Source organism: Eublepharis macularius, chromosome 4, assembly GCF_028583425.1.
Source record: "Eublepharis macularius isolate TG4126 chromosome 4, MPM_Emac_v1.0, whole genome shotgun sequence".
Lineage (NCBI taxonomy): Eukaryota > Metazoa > Chordata > Lepidosauria > Squamata > Eublepharidae > Eublepharis > Eublepharis macularius.
In genome coordinates, this window is record NC_072793.1 from 46,020,239 (window position 1) to 46,048,021 (window position 27,783).

At 40.9% G+C, this 27,783-nt stretch overlaps 1 protein-coding gene across 1 annotated transcript; it reads left to right on the forward strand.

Annotated features, from left to right (window-relative positions):
* The first annotated feature begins 920 nt into the window (after positions 1-920).
* Positions 921-27,112, forward strand: LOC129329056 (ras-related protein Rab-40B). Its single transcript, XM_054978455.1, has 6 exons — positions 921-1,699; positions 19,027-19,087; positions 22,992-23,052; positions 23,422-23,499; positions 24,445-24,667; positions 26,027-27,112. Exons 1-6 carry the CDS (start codon positions 1,558-1,560, stop codon positions 26,296-26,298), a joined length of 837 nt encoding a protein of 278 aa, XP_054834430.1. The 5' UTR covers positions 921-1,557; the 3' UTR covers positions 26,299-27,112.
* Positions 27,113-27,783: the final 671 nt, after the last annotated feature.

Genomic DNA, 27,783 nt, shown 5'->3' on the forward strand with positions numbered 1-27,783 from the left:
GCTCTAATGAATCTGAACCTACTTCGGCAGATGCATGAAGTGTTAGCTTCAGTTGGCAGGTCATTAAACATTTACACACAGAAGGAGGATGAGGGAGGGAAAAATTATTTCTAATTAAGTCCAGGATGTCGAACACACAAGAGATAAATAACATGTGAAAACAAAATCTCATTAAGAGTAAAAGATACCATCAGAAAATCCCATCAGTGGATTAATTCTAACTGCGAATATGTTGCAACGAGTGACATAATTCTGCTGTCAATCACTACGAATTTGACGCGGTGCATTCCGTCTCCAACAATGGCCAGCCTCCTGCCCTCATCACAGGAAAGCTGTGTGGCTATGATCCTGGGCTCCTTGGAAGAGGGGCGATGTGCAAAGCAGCTCTACGGCCAGTAAACCCTAGACTGTCTTTCGCTCGGTGCTCTGGCATTGCCTCACGCAATAATCTTCGCCCTACCGCAGAGGAGACGATTTCTCTGTTTTGTTTTCCCTGAGTTCTTTTTGCCGAACCCTAGAAGAGCCCGGTTGGATTGCCGCGCGCCAGTTGTACCCCAGCACAGGGACAAACCTCGCTGGCGGCAAACCTGCCCAGCACATGCCTCGCCTTCCGATGTGTAAACACTGCCAGCCCACCCCTGCAGCCCTGCACCATCGTGACGGACAAGAGCGCCAACCAATAACAAAGCAGAAGTGCCCCAGCAACGAAGCTGTGGGGGGCCTCGATGGGTGGGTCCGTGCCATCCAATCACAATGATAGGGGCGGAGTCTGAGAGAGCGGCTGGGCCAATACAAAGGAGAGTAAGCGGGGGCGGGGGCCTGCCTGCCCAATGTCAGAGAGCGGAGTGGGCGGAGCTGAAGAAGCCTCGCCCCAATGGGAAGAGGAGTGGGTGTTGGTTGGAGAGGCTGTCACTGGGCTGTTGCGCTTGAGAAGTGCTCGGCAGTGGCGTTCTCAGGGGAGTCTCGCAGCGCGGCGATTCCAACCGGGAGGGCCCGTTAGCGCTGAGCGAGAATCGTCTCGCTTCGCCCCTCGCCCGCCTGCCCGGCCGCCGGTGGCCGCAGCGGGGCCCCTCGGCACAGCCGCCCCTCGTCGTGACAGGCGCCTCGCTGCCCTTTGGCTTCGCCTGGCGGGTCCCGAGGGCAGTGCTGGACCGCCCTGAAGGCCACCTGCGCTTCTTGCCAGCTGACGGTGCAGACGGGGCTCCCATGCCGGCCTTGAGACGCCGCTGCCGCGGATGGCGCCGCTGAAAACGCCTCCACGGCCGCGGGGGAGCTTCGCCGGGTCCCCCGCCGCCCCTCGCCTGCTGCTCGCAGCCTGAGGCGACGCGGCTTCTTCTCGCCCGCGCTCCTGCCGCCGAGCCTGAGCGCCGTGAGCTCGACTCCCCCTCGTGACACGCTCCGCGGGAGGGGGCGAGGTTGAACATGCCTCTGCGCGTGTTTCCTGGCTGCTCGGCTTCGCCCCCTGCCCGTGGCGCCCCATCTGGTCCTCCTGCGTCCGTGGCGGGCGCTGGGAGCTGATTCCCCTCCGAGACGCGAGGCGGGGAAGGGTGCGAGAGGATGAACCACGTGGGCAGCCCTGTGAAAGCTTACGACTTCTTGCTGAAATTCCTGCTGGTCGGAGACAGCGACGTGGGCAAAGGGGAGATTCTAGCCAGCCTAGAGAATGGAGCCACGGAGTCGCCCTATGGGTACAACATGGGTAAGTCACGACTCGTGACACGGTGCAGGGCTCATCCGTGTCTGAACTCTAGAACCTGAATTTTTCTTGCACCTGTATGTTGTTTGCTTCTGTGCATGTGTGGGAAACCCTTCCTTGATCACTCATCTACCACAACCACCTCCCGTGCACTTGTGGTTAAAAGGCAGGGCTTCCACAATGGGGAATTTGCGTTCCCAGCTGTCTTGAACTCTGATAAAGCACTGGGAGAATAACTTGAGGGGAACACAATCTGTCTGATTGCTGATATTTTTACATTGGTGCCAAGAATCTGATTTTGTTCATTCAGAAGTGCACTTCTGTGTTAGATTCATTTGTCAGAAATGTAGGTATCTTTGAGGTAAGAAATAAGTAAGAGGACCACATTTTAGTTTGCTTTGCTTTGTATGTTACATTTTTTTATTATGGAATAATAAATGTCATATGAGAAGAGCAGGATACACATCTGTACATGAAAATACAAACCGTAATGCTCACCTACTCATGCTGGGATTGGCCAGACTTCTGCATGAGTTCCTGGAGAAAGGTAGTCTCTTGCCATGTAGTCTCTAAAGAAAGTTGGTCTGAAGAAAGTTTTGTAATTTGAAGAAGTAAATTTGAAAAAAATCTTATGATGTACAAGATTATTTCATATGAGGCAGAGAGATAAAGTCCAAGAGAAACAGACCCTAGGTATCCAGCTGGAGTGGGAGACATAGGAGGTAATTGGTGCACCAAATGTGTCAGGTAAACCAGGTACATTCCTCCTTCCATCATAACTTGATAATATGTCAATTTGCATTTATGTACCCAATGGCATTGTTTAATGAAATGTCCTTGATATTGACTATACTAATCTGACACTATGTAATCCTCCTTGAGTCTCAGTGAGAAAAGAGAACTATAAATGACATAAATAAACATGTTTGCTTTTAGCCACCTGGCCATAATCTTTCATCTTTGTATTGATTGGACCATTCTTTTTGATGTTTCTTCTTTTTAGTTTATTTGTCCTTCTTGCTGTTTATTTGTGATCTTCCAGGGATTTTATTCCATTTATTAACACATCATTTGTTATCTCCTAGGAATCTCAGTCTTTTGACATCTCATTTTCCTGCTTCACACATGCTTCCTTCTTTTCCAACATCAATTTCTCCTTTAGTGATGTTCCACTACACACCTTATATTGATTAGATAATAATAAAAAAGTGTTTACTAGTTACATACTGTTATCAGTTTAATTACAATTTGTATTTATTGAGCCATTTATCAGCTTAGGAAACCTGTACTTGGGGGGATACAGTGCATACCTGGAATGAGATTCATTTAGAATTCAGTGAGAGATTGGTCTGTAGCAGAGTTAGCAGAACTACAGGTAAAAGAGACCACAGCTCAAGGAAGACAAGCATAAAGGCAAGATTCGAGTCCAGTAGCACCTTACAGACCAACTAGGTGTCCAGGGTATGAGCTTTCCAGAGTCAGAGCTCCCTTTGTCAGATATCTACTATAAACCAACATGGCTACCCACCTGAAACTTATCATCCTGAAAGGGTAAAGGGTCCCTTAAAGTTATATTTTTCATTTTAATTGAACAGGAGATTGGGAACATAGCATAGTGCAGCAAAGGCTTTAATCTTTGATGGCTGACGAGTGTAAATCTAATAATGCTAAAATGTAGCTGTCTCTGTTTTCTTTTTCTGAGTTTCTATCAGTGATATTTACATGTGAGATTTTGCTGCACTTACATCCTTCAAGAAAAGGAACAAAATCATTATTTTAGTTTTGAGTCCCATGCCAGGGATTCAGCATAACCAAACTGCTTTGGGAAGTTACCAAGTATTTCTCTTGTTAAATAGGCTTACAGTGTAAATATGTGATTCTGGCATCTTGTTCAACGTGGCCATGGGAAAAGCTGACTTGTGGTATAGGTTTTCCTTCAGAGAAAAATATAAATACTTTTTAAATTCTTGCAGGAGGCTCTGTTGCTGTGCTATTTTTAAAGTGTGAACTATATGACCATATATAAACTCATTGTGTAGCTCTTTCTTTTTGAAGCTGCAAATATGACTGAGGATGAGACATAATGGCAGAACTATACCGAGCTTACTAAATACAAAATAAAGAAGTCACCGTCTATACCTCTTGTTAGCAGTGCTTCTTTTTAGCCTATCAATGACCAAAATGTTTTGATTGGTGAGATACTTGTAACAGTCCCCCCCCCCCCCAAGTAGCAAAGGTGAAAAGGCAATTGCCTGATTGTTGTATAGATAAAGAATAGGCAAGAATAAGTATGGCAGAGGCCTGTAATAGCTCTACTAAGTGTTTCTGAAGAACTGATATGGATAGGATGAGTATTTTTGGCATTAACACTGGAACATTTATTTTTAGTTTGTTCCTTTATTTAACCTGTTAATGAATGAGAAGCTGAAACCATGTCTGATGTATCTGAAAGCCTAAACATTTGCAAGTCTTTAACATTCTTAAGACTAAAATAAAAATTGATTTCCTCTAAATGTTTGAAGTAATTTATTATAGGGTATGGCTATGCCATCATCACATCTAAATGGGAGCCTGGCCCTTTGATTTCAATAAGAACAGGACTCCTCCCTTGCTACCCAAATCTAAGCATGAATTAACTCCTACTTAAACTTCCTGGTGCGTTTAGAACTGCAGCATCTTGAACTTTTTAAGCACCTTTGGCTGTTCTAGGGGACCAAGGGAAAAGCTATCCCTTCTTTTTCATGCATACTCTTATTATGCTGCTCTTTGCAGATATGCAGTGTCCAGAGTTACATATAAGTAGATGCAGCATGCCACTTGAAACTGAGTGTTTTCCACCTGATAAGCCCCAGAGAAAAGCTGCACTGAGGCAGAAATCCTAATCAGTTCTACTCACAACCCTACTGAGGTTTATTAAATGGGGCTTACTTCCAGAAAACGTTCTTAAGTTTGCACTGTAAATCAGCTTCTGTTTGAAAAGAGCGACACTTCAATCACCAGGGTGCTGTTGCCATTTGTTGGGTGTGGCTCCAGTATTCCTAGGAATGTTTGCTGAAACATCATGTTGAACAGTACTGGAAATAGGAAGCCTCTCTGATTTTTTTTTCTCCAACAAACTCTAGAAGCAGCACTAATTGAAGACTTCCTTTGGTATTTGTACAAACTCTACCTGTAATTCTGGGAATATATACCTAGAGTAAAATTTTAGTGCAAGCATACTTTTAGTTTTACTTAGTTCCAGTCTTCTTTCAAAAGGAAACTTTTCATTTGCCTTTGTACTTGGAGGGAAAGTGCTGTCTAGGCCATTAAGTATTGACGTAATTATAGCTATTTATCCAAGGAAAGGTAGTAATTATTTTCTGTAATGTACCTATTCCCTGTTGTATGGCAGCTGCCTTGAGGGTGTTGGGTGAGGGTAAAGTCAGGGTGGAGATGCTTATGAAAGACAGCAATTCCAGAAATTCACTTGCCCCTTGTAGCACATGCCCAGGATGAAGTGAGTTTCACTCACGAAACGGGTTAATGGTACTTGCCTGCACATTCCCGTCGGTGTTTTTTGAATAATTTAAATTATTGGACTGTGAATGACATAACACCTCTCTATGAATCTCCACCTCTGGCTTTCTATCCAAATAAGACACTTGGCACTTTAACTGAATGTAACGCACTGTACGGACGACAAAGATTTTTCAAATGATAGGTTTACTGAATATGACTGTATTTTTGTATTGTGTATTTATTAACTGTATAATTGCACTATTGCACTTTTGCACTTTCATATGATATACAGATTACACAACTATTGTGAATTGGTTCCCTGGAGTTGTTGTTTGTTCCCTGTTATTGACGTTCCAGGGTTGCCCGTATTTTTCCTCCTTAGACCAAATGGAGGTTGGCAACCCTAGTGTCAAGAAAAAAATATTATTCCAATAGCTAAGTTCTGATGGGCTACCCATGTGCTTCAGACTCTCTCGCTATTCTATCTATGGTTTGATTAGTTTGGCTGTCACAGGAAAGCTGTAGTAAAGTCCAAGGAAGAAATGTGGGAAAGGGAATAAAGTGGGAAGAGGGGAGGAAGGAGTGGGAATAAGAGCATATGAGCCCCGACATGTTCCTAATTCTTCAAACAGTGGTTTGAAGAATAGCTAGGATGTCTTAATTGAGCTAATGATTTGCAGTTAAGTCTATGAATCTATCATATAATCAAGATATATAATCAAGATAGAAAAGGTGGTTGTTGTGGGTTTTCCGGGCTGTATTGCCGTGGTCTTGGCATTGTAGTTCCTGACGTTTCGCCACAGCTGCAATGCCAAGACCATGGCAATACAGCCTGGAAAACCCACAACAACCATCGTTCTCTGGCCGTGAAAGCCTTCGACAATACATAGAAAAGGTGGTTTTATAAAAATACTGTCATTCCCATTCCTCATTATTAGCATAGAGATATCCTGACTATCAAGTCACATCAGTAACTTCTTTGTGCTAACGCAGAAGCCCTTGAAATGTTACTGTACCCGTAGAGATTATATACATGTCTATATTAGCGGCTACTAAATTTTAATGTTTCAGACCTGCATACATTGTTCCCAGGTATTATTTTTAGCTCTGCTCAGCAAGTAGTTTTACAAAAGGGCCATTTTGATGAAAGGATGTCATCATGCATCCACATGTCTTGTTTTTAGTTGCCAGTGATGGTGGGGAAAACAGATGGTGCTCTTCAGGGTGATTTATTTGGTCCTAAAACCTCCAGTTACTAAGTTTAGAAAACCCTGGTAATAAATAATCAGGGGGTTTATTTTTCTCTCAAGGTCTTTCTATACAATTTAATGGTAAAAATTAATGGACATTTGCTTCTCCTTGTATTTTTTTTTACCATCTGTGTATTTTTTTAAGCACATGTTTTTTTTTGAGGGGTTTCCATAGGTTGCCCTTATGTAATGTCTTGAATCAGGAAAGCATGACTGGTAGAATGTGGTTGTAGGAGGTGCCAGTGGTGCCACCTTGGGACAACATAGAGCAGCCCTCTGCCCATGTTTCAGATTAAATTCTTCTTCAGATACTCCTCAGTTTGTCTTGTGTTTTCAATTATAAAGGAGTAACCACAATAAATGGTCTTAAAATACAGTGCTTTTTTGCAATTTAATCCTGATAACCAATAAACATTCTTACTGTAAATCCCCCCTTTCCACACTACTGAAATTTCCTATCTTCCCTCAAAGCCTGAAATGTTGGTCTTATGTGGTTATGTGAGTGTCATGAGTTCCTGGATCTTGTTCATGACAATGAACATTGCATGCATATGCCTTTGTGTTAGTTTTTTGCACTTTGTTGCTATACAGCTATAGCATGGAAGAACTCCCCCACCCCATTACTGAAATCATTTGTCTTCCCATCTACTACCTGCACAGAGAATATGGGGTTGGGGCCTACCATCTATATCCACTGGCACAAAGGCTCTTTTGCTGTGAGGTGTGTGACTTTTGCTGATTCTCGCTATGGACTCCCACATCATACTCAGTGCTGTTATTGGTAATCCCATGGGATTTAGAGAAGAACAGTTTAGGTAGTGTGGAGGGCCAGAAAGGAAGGCAGGAATGCCATTTCATGAGTGAAACTCTCCTTGTGGATTGTGGGATCCAATCTATTGCACTGGTGACACAGGGAAAGAACTTAAAGAAGTGTTAGGCAAAGTATGGTTGAGGTATACATCAAATGTATTTAGTTTGTGGGTTAGAAACATAAGAGAAATGCCATATGATTTGGGTCTACACATTCACCATGTTACAACACAAAATTCTCAAATTGTCATCTAATCTCAACGTCGTGGTTACTTTTGTATGGGTGACTTGCTGTTGAATCTTTGTATGGTATTTGGTAATTTCTGACCATTATTGGAATGAGTAAACACAGTGCATTGTCATGAAATGTTAAAGCCACATTGACAGGTTTTTCAGGTTTAACTCTTAAGAGAGTTAAGAAGAAATTCAGTTCTCACAAAAAAGCTTACTCCTCCTTTTCATAGCAGAGTGTTTTCAGCTGTGTAGACTGGGTGTGTGTTAAACTTCCATTCTTACACTTAACTATTAATACAAACACACATGCAAAGTCTCTGCCATCACTTTTCCATTTGATTGAAATGTTATATATATATCCCAAAGAACCTTTTACCACACTTCCATACAACCATTCTTTAAAGATGATCAGTGTACCCGGGGATTGTCTCATTTTATTCTCATAGCCATATTTTGAATAGTTTAGGTTAAGATATTTATTTCCTTCATTTATACCCTGCATTTCTCCCCAACAGGAACTCACATTATTCTCTCCTCCATTTTATGTGATAACCTGTGATGATTAAAATAATGTTTTAATAGCAGGTGCCAGCCCACCACAGTGTTGATTTTATTCTCACACTCTTCTTTTCCAGTGTGTTTTTTTATTACTCTTTTCCCCTGTTCTTGGGCTTCATCTAGATTTGCCAGACAAGGCCTGGCAACCAGTGGGAGATGGGGACATGGGAGCACCGCCAGCCTGACATCACTTCTGGGGAAAAGCTGGAAGTGGTCAATCCTCTCTTGGAATTGCTGGAAACACTGTGATAGAACTGTAGTTTTTGCAGCAATTCACCAGTGTCACTTCAAGTTTTCCCCTCAAATAATATGTTCTTGGGCCAACAGCCATTGGGGAGGATGGGGAACCCCCCACTGAGGGGCTTGGTAGCCCTGGCTTCCTCTGTATGTTGCTCTGCCTATTGTGGCAGCCATTTTGTGGCTGCACCTACCCTCTTGTGTCAGAATTCCCAAAGTGCCCACAGGCTCAAAAAGTTTGGAGACCCCTGCCTTACCCTATGATAACCGCTGTGAGGGACTCAACCCTTGTGTGCATGTGAAGAGACTTAGGGTTGCAAACCTTCAGATGGGACCTGGAGATCTCAGAGAATGACAGCTGATCTCTATATAATAGAGATCAGTTCCTCTGGAGAAAATGGCAAGTTCAGACAGCAGGCTCTATGGCTGGGATCTGCAAACTTTTTGAGCCTGCAGGCACATTTAAAATTCTGACTTTATGTGGTAGATGTAGCCACAAAATGGCTGCTACAGCTTACCTTCAGTCACACAGTGAAGATGCTTGTGCAGTGGAAGTAGCTCCTGCCAAAGCAATGTTTTTAAAAATTTGCACAGCCAACCAAATCTCTAATCAGAAGCCATGTTTGGCAAAAGCCCCACCTGGCCCCACCCACTTTTTAAAAACTGTGGGCACCAGGAAAGATGTTGGCAGGTGCAGTGGTGCCCATGGGTACCACCATGGGGACCCATGCTCTGTGGTATCACATCCCTCCCCAAATCCCCAGGAATTTCCCAACTTGGAGAAGGCATCCCTAAGATATCTTCATAATGACCTTAGTTTCACTACATCAAGAAGTAAAAATATGACTCCCATTGCATATTGGCTAAATAATCTGAGCAATTGTGTCAAGTAAGGTTGCCAGCTTCCACGTGATGCAAATCTCCTAGAATTACAGTTGGTCTCTAGTCTACATATATCAGTTCTCTTGGAGGAAATGGCAGCTTTGAAAGATGGAGTCTGGTATTACATTTGGCTGTTACTTCTCCTCCACCCAGGTCCGTCCTCTCCAGGCTGCCTCGCCCTGAATCTCCTGGAGTTTCCCAAACAGAGTTGGCAACCCTAGGGTTAAAACTAGTAATTAGATGTTTTTTAAGGTATTGAATACACTTATCTATGATAACAAGAGACTGTTAAAGTGCATTAATATTTCTGAAACTGGGCTCTAGGGACCCTGAGGGTTCGCAAGGAAACTCCAGGAGGTCTGCAAGTCCTTTGTAACGGCAGAAGGTGAGTCCATCCTGTCTCATCTGGATAACATTTTCTAGCGGCAGGGGCTCTCCGCCTTAGGAAATGGGGATGGAATCAGCTCCGCCTTCTTTTGAAGGGCAGGATGTCATAGAGCAGCTGCTGCTTGCAGTCAGCTAGTTTCCAGATCACCTCAGAGCACTAGTCAGAAAATATGTTTCTTGATAATTGGAAATCTGTGAGGCTTTTCCTGGTTCCATGATCAGCTCTGAAAGGTTTTCCAGGTCCCTTATCACCCCTGTTCATGTGGTCTTTAACTAGAAGTTGTTAACTAATAAGGAAGTTTCTCAGTGTCTCTGGAGAAAAGTCCCTTCATATTAAGCGGTGAGATTGAAAATGGCCTTTTGAGTTGTGAACCTAGAATCATCAATCTTCTGAGACTGGATCCTGTTTGTCATATTTAGATATTTTAAAAAATTAAACTTTTATTGTGTAGTTGATAAAGACTTCTCTGGGCTGGATCCAGTAGACACAACAACACCAGATCTTTCCCCTGTTCCCTTCTGCACAGATATGTCCTTTTCAACTGTAGAAAAATTTATTATGAGGGTGACAGGATATTCATGGACTAATAGCCATGGAGGTTGGAAATAGGGGTGTGCAATTCGGTATTCTGATTAGGTTAAAAATACTGAATCAGGGCCGTTTCGGGTTTTTTTCAGTATTACCGAAACTTTTTCTGAATACCGAAAAATTTCGGTAATACTGAAACAGAGATTGCTGAAACGATTCGGCCATTGTTTTCAATGAGAAAACCTTCTCCTGGCTTTCCTGGAGTCTGGGGGGGGCATTTTCTGTCCAAATCACACCAAACTTGGTGGAGACCTTCTCCTAACTCTCCTCTAACTACCCCCCAAGTTTCAGAAAGATTGGACATTGGGGGGCCAAGTTATGCCCCCCCCCAAATAAGGTGCCCCCATCCTCCTACACTCTCCATGGTTCTCTATGGGGAAAAACAAGTCATCTTTCTAGGTGGCTTGGGGTGGCATTTTGCAAGCAAAATGCAACCAACTTTCAGGGGACTTGCTCCCACCTGTCCTCCCACCCTCCACCAAGTTTCAGGCAGATTCCACTTTGGGGGGCCATAAAATGGCCCCCCAAAGTGAGATCTGCTTGAGCCTTGGTGGAGGGAGGGAGGACAGGTAGGAGGAGGTTCTCTGAAGTTTGGGGGCATTTTGCATGCAAAATGCCACCCCTAGCCAGACAAGCCTCCCTTATTTCCCCCATAGGGAATAGTGGAGTGGAGGTGGATAGGGGCACCTTCTTTGGGAGGCCGTAAAATGGCCCCTCAAAGTGGAATCTGCCTGAAACTTGGTGGAGGGTGGGAGGACAGGTGGGAGCAAGTCCCCTGAAAGTTGGTTGCATTTTGCTTGCAAAATGCCACCCCAAGCCACCTAGAAAGATGACTTGTTTTTCCCCATAGAGAACCATGGAGAGTGTAGGAGGATGGGGGCACCTTATTTGGGGGGCATAACTTGGCCCCCCAACATCCAATCTTTCTGAAACTTGGGGGGTAGTTAGAGGAGAGTTAGGAGAAGGTCTCCACCAAGTTTGGTGTGATTTGGACAGAAAATGCCCCCCCCCAGACTCCAGGAAAGCCAGGAGAAGGTTTTCTCATTGAAAACAATGGCCGAATCAAGCCGAAACACGAATACCGAATCGGCTTGCTGTTTCGGTATTCCCTGAATACCAAAACGGTTTCCTGATTCAGTTAAAACCGAATCAGGTTTAACTAAACAGGCAGGCCTTGCACACCCCTAGTTGGCAATGGGAAGAGGGCAAAATGATTCTCTTATTCTGCTTTCATCAGTGAAACTCCACTGACAGAAGAGACAGAACTGCTGGGGAGAGGGGAATGTTGGAAAGATGGACTGATGGATCCAACCCACTATATTGTTTTGAGGACATGAGAGGATGGTGGCTTCTGTGTGGGTGCAGGGAAGGATTTGGAGATCTGTGAAAAAATTGTAATAAAAATTGAGGTCTTTGGGTTGCTAACTGCTGCACTGCATTTCATAGATAAAATGGGGTCTGATTGTGATGTGTTTGCTTTAGGATTTACTTTATTTCTTTTGGCTGGTTCTGCATTTTTATCCACAGCATGTCTGCCTTATGCAACTGTTCTAGCATGATTCTGTGGATGTTGTAACAGTACAATCCTTTCAAAAGCAACTTAGTTCTCTCTTGGTACATAGTTGTTTTTGTTAACACAGAGCTGATGTTCAAAAGCCCAAATGGGTGAGAATTGTTCACTGGTCTTGAACTGAAAATCTCTTCTCATGTTTGATTCTGAATGCTTCATGCTCATAGGGTTTGTGTATAAAGAAGCATATATTTTATAACTTGAGAATAGATGTGGAACTGATTCTGTCCTATCCAAAACAGAAAATTATCACATCTTCTGCTTCTAGACATCTGTACAGAACCAAAAAAAAATAATTGGATATTCGTTCTCGCATTATGCAATGTTTGTATATCCATGTAGAAGTGAGAATCTTTGTGAATGGAAATACAATGTAAGCAGCACATAGATTCAGGAACATGCTTATCTTTGACCATATACACATTAAAACATTTCAGAGCCATTCAAAGCAGTTTTTGTGTCCTGAGCAGACTGGTATTGAAATGGAATATAAATATAAAACAGTAAAATCTTCTGGTAAGTACATCATTTCCAAAATGAATTGTAATTGATATATACAGTAGTTTCCAAGATGGGTTTCCTTAAAAAAACAGCCATGCTTTATTTAAAATATTTTCTTCTTTAAGCTGAAGTATAGCCTGTTGATTGAATAGGTAGCACATGTAAGAACTGTTTCATAGATTCTGACTTCCCTTCCAATGTAGGCACTGTTTCCTTACAGAGATATGGCAGTACATTGCCTCCCTTATGACATATATTCAACTCTTCAACTGAGTACTTTGCATATAGGAAATTCCAGTGTGCACATGTGATATAGTTAAACACTTGGAAGGAAGTCAGACAAAACTTGAGATTCATACATGCACAGTAAAAACTGATTTTAGACTATTTTTGTAGCAAACTGTATGCAAAGTTATTTAAATTCAAATTATATTTTGCACCCCTAGGTATACAGTACTACATATAAAATTATCTTACTGTTCCCCTTGTGAATTTCCATTCTGAACAAATGACCACGGTATCTTCCACACACAGTCAGGGTTTTGTGCTTCTCCCTTTGCTGGTATAGCTGCCGATTAAGTGTGGCAGCAATGGGGCGTCCACATGGCAGATTTCTCCAGTTCCCTCTGCCCCAATCCTCCAAAAGTGCCCGTTTTCAATTTTTTTTTTTAAAAAAAATATTGATATACCATTATGACACCCTGGCCTGGGTAGCCCTGGTGAGCTTGATCTTGTCAGATCTCAGAAGCTAAGCAGGGTTGGCCTTGGCTAGTGATTGGATGGGAGATCTCCAATGAAGACCAGGGTTGCAGAGGCAGGTAATGGCAAACCACCTCTGTTAGTCTCTTGCCATGAAAACCCCACCAGGTGTTTCCATAAGTCAACTACGACTTGAGGGCACTCACCACCACCACCACCACATACATTATAACAATAAGTTTAACAAATTCTCTGAATTCCCAGCTTTCATTTAAAAAAAAGTTTGTCTCTATCTGCTTCCCTTTTCCTTTATCTTCACAAGGGAAGGAGCTAGAGATTTACTTTGTTTAATGAAAGCTTGGGAATTCAGAGAATCTATTACACCTGTCATTTCAGCAATATAGTGATATAACAGTATTCTAGTGCAATTTAAAAAAAATAAAAAGCCCCTCCCCAGTAGCAGGGGGAGGAAATGGCTGCCACAAGGACAAGGTCAAAGAAAGTGGCTGAAATGTGAGCAGGAAAATCCAATCACCCCCCACCCCATCTCTATACATAGCAGCAGCAATCCCCACTTTACTGTGATCTTTCCTAAAATTTTGGAGCAAAGCATGTTTGGGAAAGATTGGAGAAAAGCTGTAAAAACCCTCAGAGGTACATCAATGTACTGTGATGCTGTAGGGAAGCAGGAAAAAACCCTGTTTCCCCAAATTATTGAACTAAGGGGGATATAACCCATCTGGAAAACATCCATGATACCTGGCCTTAATTACCCAACTGGAAAATATAAAATTAAAATTTCCTCTTCACTCTTAGTCAGTTCACAACGTACACCTGCTCCTGTGAGTGACATTTAGTGCAATTCTAAATATAGTTACACCTTTCTAAGGTTGTTGGCTTCAGTATACTTTGAAGACTATAACTCTGCTTAGGATTGCACTGTTTTTCACTTTAAGATGGCCTTGCTCCGCACCAGGTATGGCTGCAAGTCAGTATTCTGCCACTGACAATAGCATCTTGTACAGAAGCTGTCTAGAATGACTATCATATGGTGATCTATGTAAACAAGTCAACAATTCCCCAGTTAACTAAATTAAGTGATCCTAATCAAAGTGTTATTCTCTGTGGTTATTATTGCCATTATGAATCTTGTAAATAGTTCTGTATAGGGTTTAAGGAAAGGGTTGTAGACATCTGCAAAGGACAGTATCTGGAAAACACATTTCCATTATATTTACATTGGGAGCCTCAGAATAGATGGATTTTCTGTCATTGTAAAAATGGGTAAGCTTCTGGCAGCATGGCAAATAGGCATAGGCAGGATAGTTCTAACAAAAATTATTTTGCTAGTTACGGCATGAATTAATTACCTACTTGGCGCCTCATCTGCTGTGCTACATTGGGTGTTGAAATATTTTGCAGATGCAAATTGTCGCATGGTAGGCATAATTGCCAGATGTGGCAGAATATTGGAATAGGTGCAATGAATCATGCTCAAAATGTGATGACTAATAGCTTATGAGCCTAGAGGAAAATCAAAAACAGAATTTAGATTACAAAATCAGTGCATGATATTTAAACGTAGCTTTGTCCAAAAGTTGGGTCTGTTCAAATGAATATGTCAATTATAGTATTGGAAGTGTGCTATGGTTTGTCTGTAAAAAATGTCCCCAGGGTATCTTTGCTTCCCAATAAAAATTATCATTAGAGTGCCAAGGTTTTTTAAAACCCATTTCTCCTTGCATTGTCAAAACTATCACATAAACTGTGATTCCAAGCAAGCTTACTTGGTCCTAAGTTTTATTGAAATTATTAAGATTTTTTTTTCCAGTTTGTTTTTGAACCAGTGTAACTATAAAGTGTCTAAAATCTTTTGGAGCTGCTTCATGAAGTCACAGCATTAAGAAGTATATGGACAACTAAATAACATAATATTGTTTAATATGTATTTTAAAAGAACGTGTGGAAAGGTAGTATAATATTCTGGATCTCTGGTATAATTTATATTTCCTCGGATTTGTATAATATCACCATGACGTATATTTTAAGACATTTACAGTAATATACGCTGCTAATTTAGATTGCTGTTGGGATAGCTGTCTTGTCTTCAGTGTCTTCCTCTAACTGCTGCAGGGCAACCCTGTCCACAGAATGTGATTCTGTCCTGCCCATATGTGATCAAATCAAGCCTGAATTCTCCGTAGAAGCTAAAATGACAAAACTGAGGCTATCATATTTTGGTCACATCATGAGAAGACAAGATTTTCTGGAAAAGTCAATAATGCTAGTAAAAGTGGAACCCAGTAGGAAAAGAGGAAGACCTAAAATGAGATGGCTTGACTCAATAAAAGAAGCCATGTCCTCCAGTTTGCAGGATGTGAGCAAGTCTGTTAATGATAGGACATTTTGGAGGTCTTTCATTCATAGGGTCATCATAGGTCAGAGGTGACTTGACACAAACGTAACACACACACGGGTATATGCTAGCCCTGACCTGGATAGCCCAGGACAGCCAGATCTTGTCAGATCTTAGAAACGAACAAAAACAAAGGCTGTGGGAAAGACTGTAGAAAACCATTGCCAAGAGGGTCTCACAGGTGTTCTATACCTATGCTTACACCTAGAAAACACCTTCTCTGTTTTGTTTGTATGACCTATATATTGCTGCCTTCCTGACTCCCCCAAAAGATTCACACTGCCTCCATTTAAACAGACCTCCTCTATTTAAATAATATTGGAAGACTTGTTAGAGATGGTAATGTGACAGAAGAAAGGGTGTTTGTGAGGTAAAAAAGGGATTTTTCTCCTTAAGCAAAAGTAGCATTTGTAAGTACGTAAAGGTGATGGTTACAAAGTTTTGATAAGCCTATTGGTTTCAGAATAGTTCTTCAGCTTGGCAGCTTCAAACTGACCCTGGCACGCACACAGGTTTGCCTGATTTAGCCAGAATCCTTTCTCTGAGACACCCAGAGACTGACTTAGCGGGAATCTCCTGGCTGGTTAAGTTTCTTTCAGAAACACACTGACACAGGCTTCACACAGATTGCCTGATTTGACAGGAATAATCACTTTCTCTCAGCACATTGACTAAAAACTGAAGTTAACTCTGTCACCTAGGGTACAGCTATTGTCCAATCAAAGCAGAATCCATTATCCAGCCCTCATCCTCCTTGCTTCAGGCCTACATTTAAAGCCACAGTAACAAATATTTAAAATCCCCTCATTAACAAGCAAAAATAAAATCCAAATTAAATATATTACATGCAAAAAAGTACAAGTATCCTGTGTTTTCACTTGCAAAATCTGGTCACCCTATATTAATACTAAAATGAAACCCAGATACTACAGAAGCATTGCCAAAATTTGAACTAGAGGAGAGCCATGCTTAGTATAAGGAAAAAATTGTGGCAGTTTTTTTCCAAAGACAATAACAACATTCAATTTATATACCACCCTTCAGGACAACTTATCACCCACTCAGAGAAGTTTACAAAGTATGTTATTATTATCCCCACAACAATCCTTCTGTGAGGTGGGTGGGGCTGACAGAGCTTTGGAAGAACTGTGACTGACCCAAGGTCACCTAGCTGGCTTCAAGTGGAGTTGTTCTCCAGATTAGAGTCCCGCCACTCTTAACCACTACACCAAACTGGCTCTCAACATATGTCAAATGAAAAACCATGAATTTGGAACTATTTTCTGCATTAAAGATGGGCATCTTAATTTCCCTCCCACACAAGCTTAGCAGCTTTTGGAGTGCAGGTGAAATCAGAAAACCTGATAATTTGGTGCACAAGGTTCATTTAATGTAGAGCAGTAGATGAAGCCCTTACATAGGCAGCACAAATTCATATTAAGAGCCTTGATTAAATTTAGCTTCTTTGCTGATTTACATTAAACTGTTGATCCAAGCACCCTTTCATCTGTTTTTAAAGATCATTTACCCAAGTATCTAGACACCTTTTCCAGAAGACCATACTTGTTCTTATGTAGACGTGTTTAAAAGGTATTCATTATACAAAGATACTCAGATGTGGCATAAAATGCCAGAAACATTTACATACACAAATACAATATATTATGTAAAAATGGCTGGTAAAGATTTGACCACATTAATGAGCCACAGGATAGATTCATAAAAATATCCCAGTATTATTCTACGTTTTAGAAAGTGATTTTGAAAAGGAAGGACATATATAGTATGCCTCTAGGCTTGCACTACTTTGTGGTCTTTTTAAAAAGAACCATATGTGCGAGGAAGATGTCTGTGCTGTGCCCAAATGCCCCATCCTCCCTCCATCCCATACCTTCACTGTACAACTCACTGGGGAGTGGACACCAACAGAGTACGAGCCATGGCCCCTGTACAGCAAGAAGGGCCCATGCAGGGATTCTATGGCAGAGTGCATTCATGCTGGAACAAACCAGGGGATGCCACAGACTGACCCACACCCCAGAGAACAGCTCCTCACTTATGCCAGGAGCAGTCATTAGCTCCCACCTGACTGCAGGGGCAGAGAAGGAGATAAGCCAGCCTGGCCAAGCCCACAGATCATGGGGGCAGAGCTGGCACCTAGGGAAGCATGAGAGACCTGGACGGGTTGTCAGGCCTCTACCAGAGGTTGAGAGCAGCCCAGCCTTCTCTCTGCTGCATGTGGGACTGCTGACCCTGAGAGGGAATTGGATGCTGGGCCCAGGAGGACAGGGACCCACCCTATTTAAAGAGGTTTCTGGGGACAAGCCGAAGAGGAAGGGGCAGCTCAGGTCATTCCTATTGCTGGAGGGGAATGACTAGCCTGGGCTGCCAGAGGAACCGGGTGCAGCCCCACCTTCTGGGACTCTTCTGAGGCTTGGGTATACCTTGCTCCATCCCAGTTGTCAGGACAGCCAAAGGGCACTGAGCCAAGATGGAATGAGAGGAATTTCACACGGTAGGGGAGAATGTAGGCAGTGATGAATCAGTGAAGTCGTCCCCCCTATGCCTGTCTACCCTGCCTGGCTGGTCCAGTGGCTGACCCTTGCTACCCTATCACCAAGTTATTAAGCTCAGTGTTCTACAAGGTTCAATGTGACTTGGCCCCTGGCACCAGAAAAGGCTCCATGTGAATGACATCAAGGAATGGAGGGAAAAAATTCCCCAATCTTGCCAGCTAGCAAAAGATCAAGGGGGGCTGGCAGTGAAGTGGTTTACAACATAAAACACAATATAAACCTAAAACATTTAACTTAATTAATTAAAATCCAGCATAGTATTGGCTGTGGTATGAATTTATCGTGAAGAACTTGTTTTCACGGGATATTGGAACAGCAGCCACTCAGAAACTTAAAGAGGTCTGTGATGAACTGCACCTTTTAAAAAGCCTGAAAATGCTGTAAACCCAGCTGCAGAACTCTTAAGGGTTAATCCCTCACAGACACAGAGAGCTTTGAGTGACAAGTGTGAAGAGTTGGGAGATGGAATTCTAAGGAAGAGAAGTTTTATCACCGACAGGAGACTTGGGGAAAGTTGGAAAGGAGATTTGGGAAGTAGGTGCAGACTCCCAAACAGGTCAAAGAAAGGGGATAGATCTTCTAAGGAAAGGAGATTTTCCCTACCCAATCAAACAGGGAGGTAGCTCTGGAGAGTGAAAAGATCCCTTCTTGGGTGTGGTTGGAAACTGACTGTGGAGACCTTCAGATTCAGTTAACAACTGAAGGAAAGCACTGGTTTGTGAAGAGGATTGGGATACTAGAAAGAGGGTACCAGCATTCCTAACTCCAAAAAAGTATACTAAAAGAAAGTATTCTAGAGTGCTTGGGGAAAAATTAGGAAACCAACGCTTCAAAGCATAAGCCTTTAAGTATCTGTGAAGAGCATACGAACTGAAGTCTGTACATGTTCTGATTTTATGTCATATAATTTATATATATAATTCACATATAATTCATAATTCAACAACGTATACGTATACATATACATAATGTTGAATTAAATAAACTACTTAATGCCATTTCTGGTGCCATTTCTGTTGTTTAAGGACAAGAGAATGTCATAAGGGCCTCATATTGATTGGCCCATATTGAAGAACTGATGTGCCTTACTATTTTAAAATTCTGCCTCTCCTTCTCCCTGCAGGTATAGATTACAAGACAACAACAATACTTCTGGATGGCCGCCGAATAAAGCTGCAGCTTTGGTAAGTGTTTGTAATGTGTAATATGTACTCTCTCTGGATTATGCATTTATGTTTTGAAAATGGCTTATAGTGGTGGCTAGGGGTGTGCAATTCAGTAAAATTTGGTATTACCAAAAAGGGATTACTGAATCAGATTTGTTTGGGTTTTTTTAAATCAGGTTCGGTAATACTGAATTTAAGTTCACTGAATTTATTTGGTAAAATTCGGTAAACTTCAGAAATCACAGCTAGGCTGTTCCTTTTCTAAGGAACAGCAAAGAAACACTGCTTCCCTCCTTTTTTAACCAGATTGGAGGGGGGGGGGGAGGCAGAGGCAGAAGGGAAGGGGGAGTGAGTGGCCAATCCTTGCAGGAGCTCTTCTCCTCTGGCCAACGGGATTCTCTGGAAGGAGAGTGTCTTTTTTAAACTGCTGCAAGGAGTTAAATTAGGCAATCTTGCCTCAGAGTAGCATCCATTTTGCTCTGAGCTGGAGATTAAGAGACACTGCCTGCTTGTTGCTGCTGGCTGTTGGCTCTGTCTCTGTGGTCTCGTACTCTGGCCTGCTTTAGACTGCAACTGGATTCTGACCTGGAGTGAGTGGATTCCTGCTACTGCCTGCTGAGACCTGCTGCTCCTGGAGGACTTCTCCTGCGGCATGGTTTGAGAGTTATTAGACTCTCAAACCAAATGTCAGGTTTTTTCTCTTTTTGGGGGGGAGGGGGTTGGCCTAGTGTCTGGGACAGGGGAAGGATTTTTTTTTACTTTGCATTTTAAAAACCGCTTTTTTCTGTGTGCGGGGTGCTTTGGTTGGGTTTGGGGGGGGGCTTGGTTTGAAGTTGGTTGGATTTACTGTTCATTTTGCTGCTTGTTCTTCAGTGGAGGGGTGTCTTTTTTTATTTTATCCTGTTGTGGATGAACCTATTGTGGGTGTTTTACAGTTCCAGTAAATCTTATTAAATTACCTGGTTTTGCTGGTTGTTCTTGGGGGAGGGCACTATTTTCCCTTGTTGGTACTTGGAGTGCTGTTCCTTTATACTGTTTACTGTTTTTTGCTTGGTGTTTTCTGTTGCCATAAGTTTGATTTGGTGTTCAATTGTTGCTGGTTCAGAGTTGTTGTTCTTCTGGGAGGGGGGTGGTTGCTGGGCTGCTTGGTTCAGTTTAGCTTAAATTACCTAGTGGTGTTTGGGTGTATTTTCAGGAGTAGGTCCCCTGCCAATTTGGTGGATTTTGCTTGCAAAGTGCCACCCTAGCCCCCTGAATAGCCTCCATAGTTTTCTCAATAGGGAGTGATGGAGATTGAAAGTAGCTGGAAGAACCTTCTTTGGGGGAGGCATCAAATGCCCCCCCAGGATCCAATCTTTATAAAACTTAGGAGGGGGGGGGTCATTAGAGGACAATTAGGAGTAGGTCCCCTGCAAATTTGATGTAATTTGGTCAAAAATGCCCCACCCCCCTTGACCACCAGGCATACCCAAATTGAGTTTCCATAGGGAACAATGGCAAAATTTTATAGAATTTGCTTTGCATTACTGAAAAGAATAGGAGAATGAATTTGATATTCAGGGAATACTGATTTCCCCCCCTAGTTTAGTATTACTGAACTTAATTTACTGAATTTTTTCCTATATACACCCCCTAGTGGTGGCTGTGCCACTGGGTTAAGTCATTAGAACTGTGGGACTATCTCAAATCTGTACTACAATGTCAATCAGTTTATGGTACAGGTATAGTTACTATGCTGTTTTGTGAGAATAAAAAACAGGCACCCTAATCCTCCTAACCAAGTTTCCTCAGATTGACTTCAAAATGGAATAACTAATTTAAATTGCTATGGAAAGATACAACTTAAATAACATTTTCTTTTTGTAATTCATGTCCTTCCTGAATAAAAATGCATATTGGTGGCTGCTATTACAATTTGTGCCTAGACTTTAATCCTGTTTCAAAACTTTTATGTAGTCTATATAGCTTTTAGATCCAGAGGAGTTAGCCAAGTTAGTCTGTAGTGGAAAAATAGAAAAGAGTCTAGTAGCACCTTTAAGACTAACCAACTTTACTGTAGCATAAGCTCGAAAGCTTATGCTACAGTAAAGTTGGTTAGACTTAAAGGTGCTACTAGACTCTTTTCTATATAGCTTTTGTACTGCAGAACTATATATGGTTAGAGATTAAAGGTGTAGTTGTGAAATTAGATTCAGTTAGGTAACCATGTTGGTCTGTGGTAGAAGAGCAAGATTTGGGTCCAATAGCATCTTAAAGACCAACTAGATTTCCAGTGTATGAGCTTTCAAGAGTCAAAGCAAAAGCATAGTTGTGAAATTAATGTGTTTGGCTTTCTCAGTACACGGGCAATGCATCTAAGCGAGATTAGCTACTTAAAAAGTAGGTGCCCCAAACTGAATAAAAATGGGGAATGGTGTGGGTAAGACTTTTCTTTCTAAGACAGAAAGTAACTGTCCATGCCACTTAATTGATAAAGACTGTTTCCACACCTCAAGGATTCTCTGTGCTGCTCCTGTTCATTGTGCAAATACAGAGGTTTTACACTGGCATCTAAGTTTCCACAGGGGAGTTTTCTTCACACTTTCCTGCAGTCAGCTCTTTATGGCTGCCATGTCCAAAGCTGCAAAGCACTTTCTGAGAAAAAAAGGTAATTGTTACAGCATACAGCAGTGTAGCACATACTTTTTTTTTTTAACCCCCTCAAAAAGCCTTCAAATGGCACGGTAGGGAAAATGATGACCATGAGGGGCTAAAGGAGATAATGATGTGTGGATGCTCCATGTAGAAGTAGCCAAAGACATGCATAACTCAAATGGGAACGTACCAAGAATACAAGATTATCCAGGTACATTCAGTTGATGATCCTGCTGAGATACACAGTGACCTCTCCTGGATGATTATTGCACCTACGCTACGATTATTGCTAGCTTGTGGGTTCAGTGGTAAGCCCTGTAATAAATACAACACATCCTCTTGTTTCAAAGCTATAACGGTTCTTTCTTCTTCAAAAATAACTCTGTCTTTGATAAGGGGAGCCATTGATTAAGAGACAATCGTAGTCTTTAGCTATTTGTATTAAATTTACATTTAATTTTAAATCTGTTCATTTTCAATGAAACATGTAATTGACATGTTTTATAAATATCCAACTTAAATTCTGGGCTTTTAAAAATTCAAAACACATTGATTTTTATCCACTGTTTTTGGAATGCTATCTTTTTCTATATGTGGTTCATATTCAGGGGCATATAAATACTTTTTCAGATAATCTATGTTTGTAACAGTATGGAAGCTTAAAATTTTATAAGCAAAATAACACAGGACAATGTTGCCATTAAATTAGCAATGTGTTCTTGTTGTTTTGGTTAGGATCCCAATTTCAAGCTCTCAACACACTGAATAATTTTAAATATGTAAACACCTCAAGCAGGTATCTAGAGAATTTCTGATTATTCTAAATAAATAAACCTATACTCAAAATATTATAGTGGCTAATAATATGATTATTTCCAGTATATATATTCCTGACTGTACGTTGCTTAAGGTTTTAAGAGAGCTCTGCCTGTCAGAATAGATAATACTGGGCTAACTAGGCAAATGACCTGTCTCATTTTAGAAAAACTTTAAAGTTAACTTTATTAAAATAGTATATACCATAAACTGCCTCATTTCAGGTGCTTTTCTTTTTGTTTTTCTTTCTCAGAAAAAGGAGTAGCATGCCAACACAGAGTATAAAACAATATATAAAGGGCAGGGCAGAACTGAACAAGAATTCTATCCTAATTTTGACTGCTGTTATCAGCTCATAATGGGAAAGGCATTGACATATATTGGTTAATACACCTGATGTATATGCTTTATTGACACTTTATTCTTCAGAGAAGAATTTACTGTGTATCATCTAATGCTTTGTGATCTTCAGGGACACATCTGGGCAAGGCAGATTCTGCACCATATTTCGTTCTTATTCAAGAGGAGCCCAGGTAAGGATAATGTTGCACCCTCTGAAAAATGTCATTGTTGCAGCCTGAAATGATGTGCAAGTAGAGGAAGAAGTACAATAAAGTAGCAAATACTACTGTTGGTAAAAATAAAAACCTCCATATTTTTCTGCATGCAGTTTGTTGCATGCAGTTTGTTGCACAAGTTAAATTATTTTCCCACAGTGCAGTACAAGCGTTCTGGCAAGGTTCTCTGTGATCTACTGAAATAAAACCTCTGGTCTGTACATTTATGCTTCATATTTGGGGCAATATAGAATTCTGAAATGTCTTAAATATTCTTCTTCCTGGTTGAGTTAAGAACCACAAAAGATTATATAGTACACTAGGCTAATCTATTTATTCACACAGGGTGTGATACTGGTATACGACATAACTAATCGATGGTCATTTGATGGTATCGATAGATGGATAAAAGAGATAGATGAGGTAAGGTTCATGTTATAATTATGCACGTGAGATAGTGTAAAATGATTGAACTTTGAGGCAAGATACACATAATTACATTTCCTGGCAATGTTTTTTGGCTTTAAAAGCAGGATGGATTTGATTGGCTTCCAGAAATCTCTAGGAGTGTTATCTATTAATCTCAGTGGTGGTTGTTGTGCGTATGGTTTCTGGAATAGTGAGACTAACTATGACTGACGAGGTGCTTGCTGATAGGCATCTGTCGCTCCCAATTCATCAACAACCGATGACGCTGAAATGAGGCTGGAATGGCTAAACGATTAGTGGTTGAAAACCCTGCAAAATTTAACTGAAAATGCATATAAGACTAAGGATTTTGCTATAGGAAAGAGCTTTTTTTCTGCCCCCATTGCATCTGTACAGTTTTCTGATAAGATCTGTTGTGATTGTACACGCATGGTTATTACTTAGGAGGCAGTCATTGGCCTGTTTTGACAGACTTGTGAAACACTTTGAAGTTTAAAAGGGGCTTACATCTAGCTTGACGGAAATTCCATCTCCAGCTCAGGTTCTGCTTCACTGACCAGCTTTTATAATACTTATATTATTTAATTGTCATTTGGAATCTTGGGCTGGAGGGAAGAGAACAAAACAGTTTGTGGTTTGGGTTTAACAACAAACTGTGATTTGCTGTGAAAGCAGAAATAATTGATTTCCAAGGTATGTACAAGTGGAGGGACAAAACCCAAGATCCCCCTAGTTTGTTTTGGAACAACAAAGTTGCATGCAAACCTTGACTTAGTGTGGATCGGTGAGGTGGACTGATTATCCATAGTTTCCTGGATAAAAAACAGTTAAATGCTTATAGACATAAAGGGAAACTAAGAGAGAATACTTCTCAATGCTATTTTATTGAAGGACTAGCCTAAAGACTTGGAACCTAATTAATTGCTCCTTTTTATTCAGCATGCTCCTGGTGTACCTAAAATCCTAGTTGGCAACCGTCTCCATCTAGCCTTCAAACGGCAGGTATCTACTGAGCAGGCACAAGTATATGCTGAAAGGCTAGGCATGACTTTCTTTGAAGTAAGCCCACTCTGTAACTTCAATATCACAGAGTCCTTTACAGAACTTGCAAGGATAGTGTTAATGAGACATGGAATGGACCGGCTGTGGAGACCAAACAAAGGTAAGTAATACAAATGTTTTGAATTGTTCCTATGCACTTATCCTGGAATTTATCAGAATTAAAATCTTTTAATTTAAGCTGCTGAAAAATGTGTTTTATTTAGGAATTCATTCTTTTTTAAAAACCTGAATGAGTTATTTACCGGGACTAAGATCTTGCTGGTACTGACAATGTTGGATTCATATACCACCACCATTTGGAAGTAATGTGCCAGCCTCTGGAATACATGCTTTGTCACCCTCCCTCCTTCTCCCTGATAAAACTCCCCCTCCCTTCCCTGGTCCAGTTTAGTCATAGTTTAACCTTTCATCAGTATGAGCACTTAGCCAGGATTTATTAACCAGGTTTTGCAAACCTGCATCAGACCCTTGTTTTAAATTCTGCTTAAGATGTGAGCTTGTTTAAGAGGTTCCTAAGGCTGACCCTGGTCTTTGACCTTATTTTATTTTGTAGTGAGAGCCAATGGGGTGTAATGATTAGAGTACCCAGGAATACCCAGATTCAAATCTCCAATTGCCATAAAATTCAGTTGTGATCTTTGATTCCAATAATACCTTAAAGACTAACATGATTTCCAGTGAATAAGCTTTCAAGAGTCAAAGCTCTCTTTGTCAGATGATGACCTTGGATTGGTCACCCTCTTTCTTTCTTACCCTAGCCTATTGTAAGAGAGGATAAAATAGTAGATGTTGAGAGGATAAAATGGTAGATGGGAGATGTATGGTATCCCCAGCTCCTAGGAAGAAGGGCAAGATAAAAATATACTAAATAAAATTGTGCTGGGTCCAAATGGTATAATTCATCTCTCTCTCATTCTCTGAGATGGAAAGAATGAGAATTGCTAGCGCTATAAATTTTAACCAAGTGCCTGCATTCCATTCAGAAAAATAGGAGGTGACAGAGAATGGGAGTTGAAAAGGGTACATGCTGCTGAACCTTGGTATAATGTTTATGAAAAATTGTGCATACTTCAATGAACTCTTTGTGCAAAGGGTCTTCAGAAATGTAGAGTTCTTATATTTTCTACTGATATCTCATTTTTTCTTGAGAGGAGCAAATTAAACATAATTGCAGGAGTTCATAGATCCAGCATTCCAGAGTTTTAAGATTGATGCTGCCATATTTTCCCTGGTTGAATTTCCTTAAAATTCACAAGACAGTGTCTTTATTCTTTTAAGACAACCTACAGTTATGGGATGGCTTAGTGATGGGTAGAAATTTCTGAAAAAATGAAAGTGACTGAGAGAAGGGTTACTTTCAAAAATACGGTATGTTCATGGCAGCGTACTCTGCCACCATGAGGCTATTCAAAAGTATGTTTTGTCTAATCTAATGCATTATTTTTGTTTTTTGTTTAAGTCCTCAGTTTGCAAGATCTTTGTTGCCGCGCCATAGTTTCATGCACCCCTGTGCATCTTGTCGACAAACTTCCACTTCCTGTTGCCTTAAGAAGCCATCTTAAATCATTCTCTATGGCCAATGGTCTTAATGCTAGGATGATGCATGGTCGTTCCTACTCCCTCACAGCCAGCAGCAACAACAAAAGGAACAGTCTGAAGAAAGCCAAAATCATCCGTCCACCCCAGAGCCCTCCAAAACACTGCACCAGAAACAGCTGTAAAATCTCCTAAACCTGCCACTAGAAAGTTTTGGCTGGAGCTTTTAATGCAAGGACTCTTCTTGAATTGTTGAATTTATTGTATGCATCACACTACTGAAACAGAATAAAGGAAAATGTCATTTAGGAGTTGTTTGTTTTTAATAATGCTGCTTCCAGATGTATGATGCACTCAGTGAAAACAAATGGATGTGAAACTTTGCTGTTGGTTTTTTTATATATCAGTTTTTGATGTGCATGAAGACTTTGTGTTTTATAAAGGGAATAAATTATCATGGTATTGAGATTTCAATGACATTAAATCGCAGAAGTGACTTGTTTTTAATAGCAAATTAAATATTGTCAACTCATAAAACTTTATTTGCAGATAGATATATTAATGAGTGTCAGTCTGTAGATTCAGACAGAATTTTATCCACAATGTATTATATACATTGTCAGATATATAAGTAGTGAAGCAATTCTAGTGATGTTGCAGTAGAGCATCAAATTCTGGTTTTATACAGTTTCCTCTGTGATCTTGAAGCACTACTTTGAGCTATCAGTGTGTATGCAACATGCACAAGATTTTGTCCCATTAATGTAAAAAAAAAATTTGATAAAGTTTTTGCAATGTTGTTTAATATTCCTAGGGATTGATCTGTGGTTTATATGCTTATTTTTCTGGTAAATCTACATTTTTGTATCTAATATTCTAGTGATCAGTTATACAGTGAGAAAAAGCCAAAGACGTCAAATGCATTTGCTGCAGCAGTGAGAAGAATGTGATTTGAAAATCTGCTTTATCAGGAAAGGACACAATTATTTAAAAATAAATCACTTTTTAAAATCCCTATAACGCATCTTTCTTTAGTGAAATATACCATTTTCCCTCTAGCTTTTAAACAGTTTGATGAATCCCCAACTAGTTTTCATTAAAAACTTGTTAGTTACTGGATGAGGTCTAGTGAGTGTGGGTTGGGAAGGGCATCTATGTTGTTTAACATGTTTCTCCTAATTTGTTTGATGTGCATGCAGAAAGAGGTATTGTAAGATAGGGAGACCTCCCACTTTCTGCCCGTCTGTCTCTGTTCAGTTGGGTGGCAGGGGAAAATGTGGGGGTGGAGTGGAATTGGTGTCACACCAACTCAATGACATCACCTCACGCATGACCCAGAAGATGTCAGCATCTCCTGTAATGATGACCTCAGTTCCAGGTTGTGTTGGAAGTAACATAATAGCATCGATACAATGCTGAAAAGTTAAGTCCTCACTCACTGCAATCTCCTGCTAGTTGCCAACCCTGTTGTAAGAAGGACAAACAGGACACAAACTTTTATCAATAAAATGTAGAACTTTATCACTTGAGCAGAGAAATTGCCTGGTAAGAGGCGTAGCATGTGTAAATTAGACAATTTTAGGCTGGAGCTTCTATGCTCACCATTGCTGAGAAATATATATTTTTTGACATAGAACCAGAAATCTTAGAAAAGAAATCTTTAAAAAGTCTTAGGAAAGA

What these genes read in the sequence shown, in the direction of transcription:
- LOC129329056 (XM_054978455.1), top strand. Translation starts at nt 1,558, where the DNA reads ATGAACCACGTGGGCAGCCCTGTGAAAGCTTACGACTTCTTGCTGAAA. An exon ending in CGAATAAAGCTGCAGCTTTG is followed by an intron (nt 19,088 to 22,991) that starts GTAAGTGTTTGT and finishes TGTGATCTTCAG; the next exon opens with GGACACATCTGGGCAAGGCA. An exon ending in CTTATTCAAGAGGAGCCCAG is followed by an intron (nt 23,053 to 23,421) that starts GTAAGGATAATG and finishes TTATTCACACAG; the next exon opens with GGTGTGATACTGGTATACGA.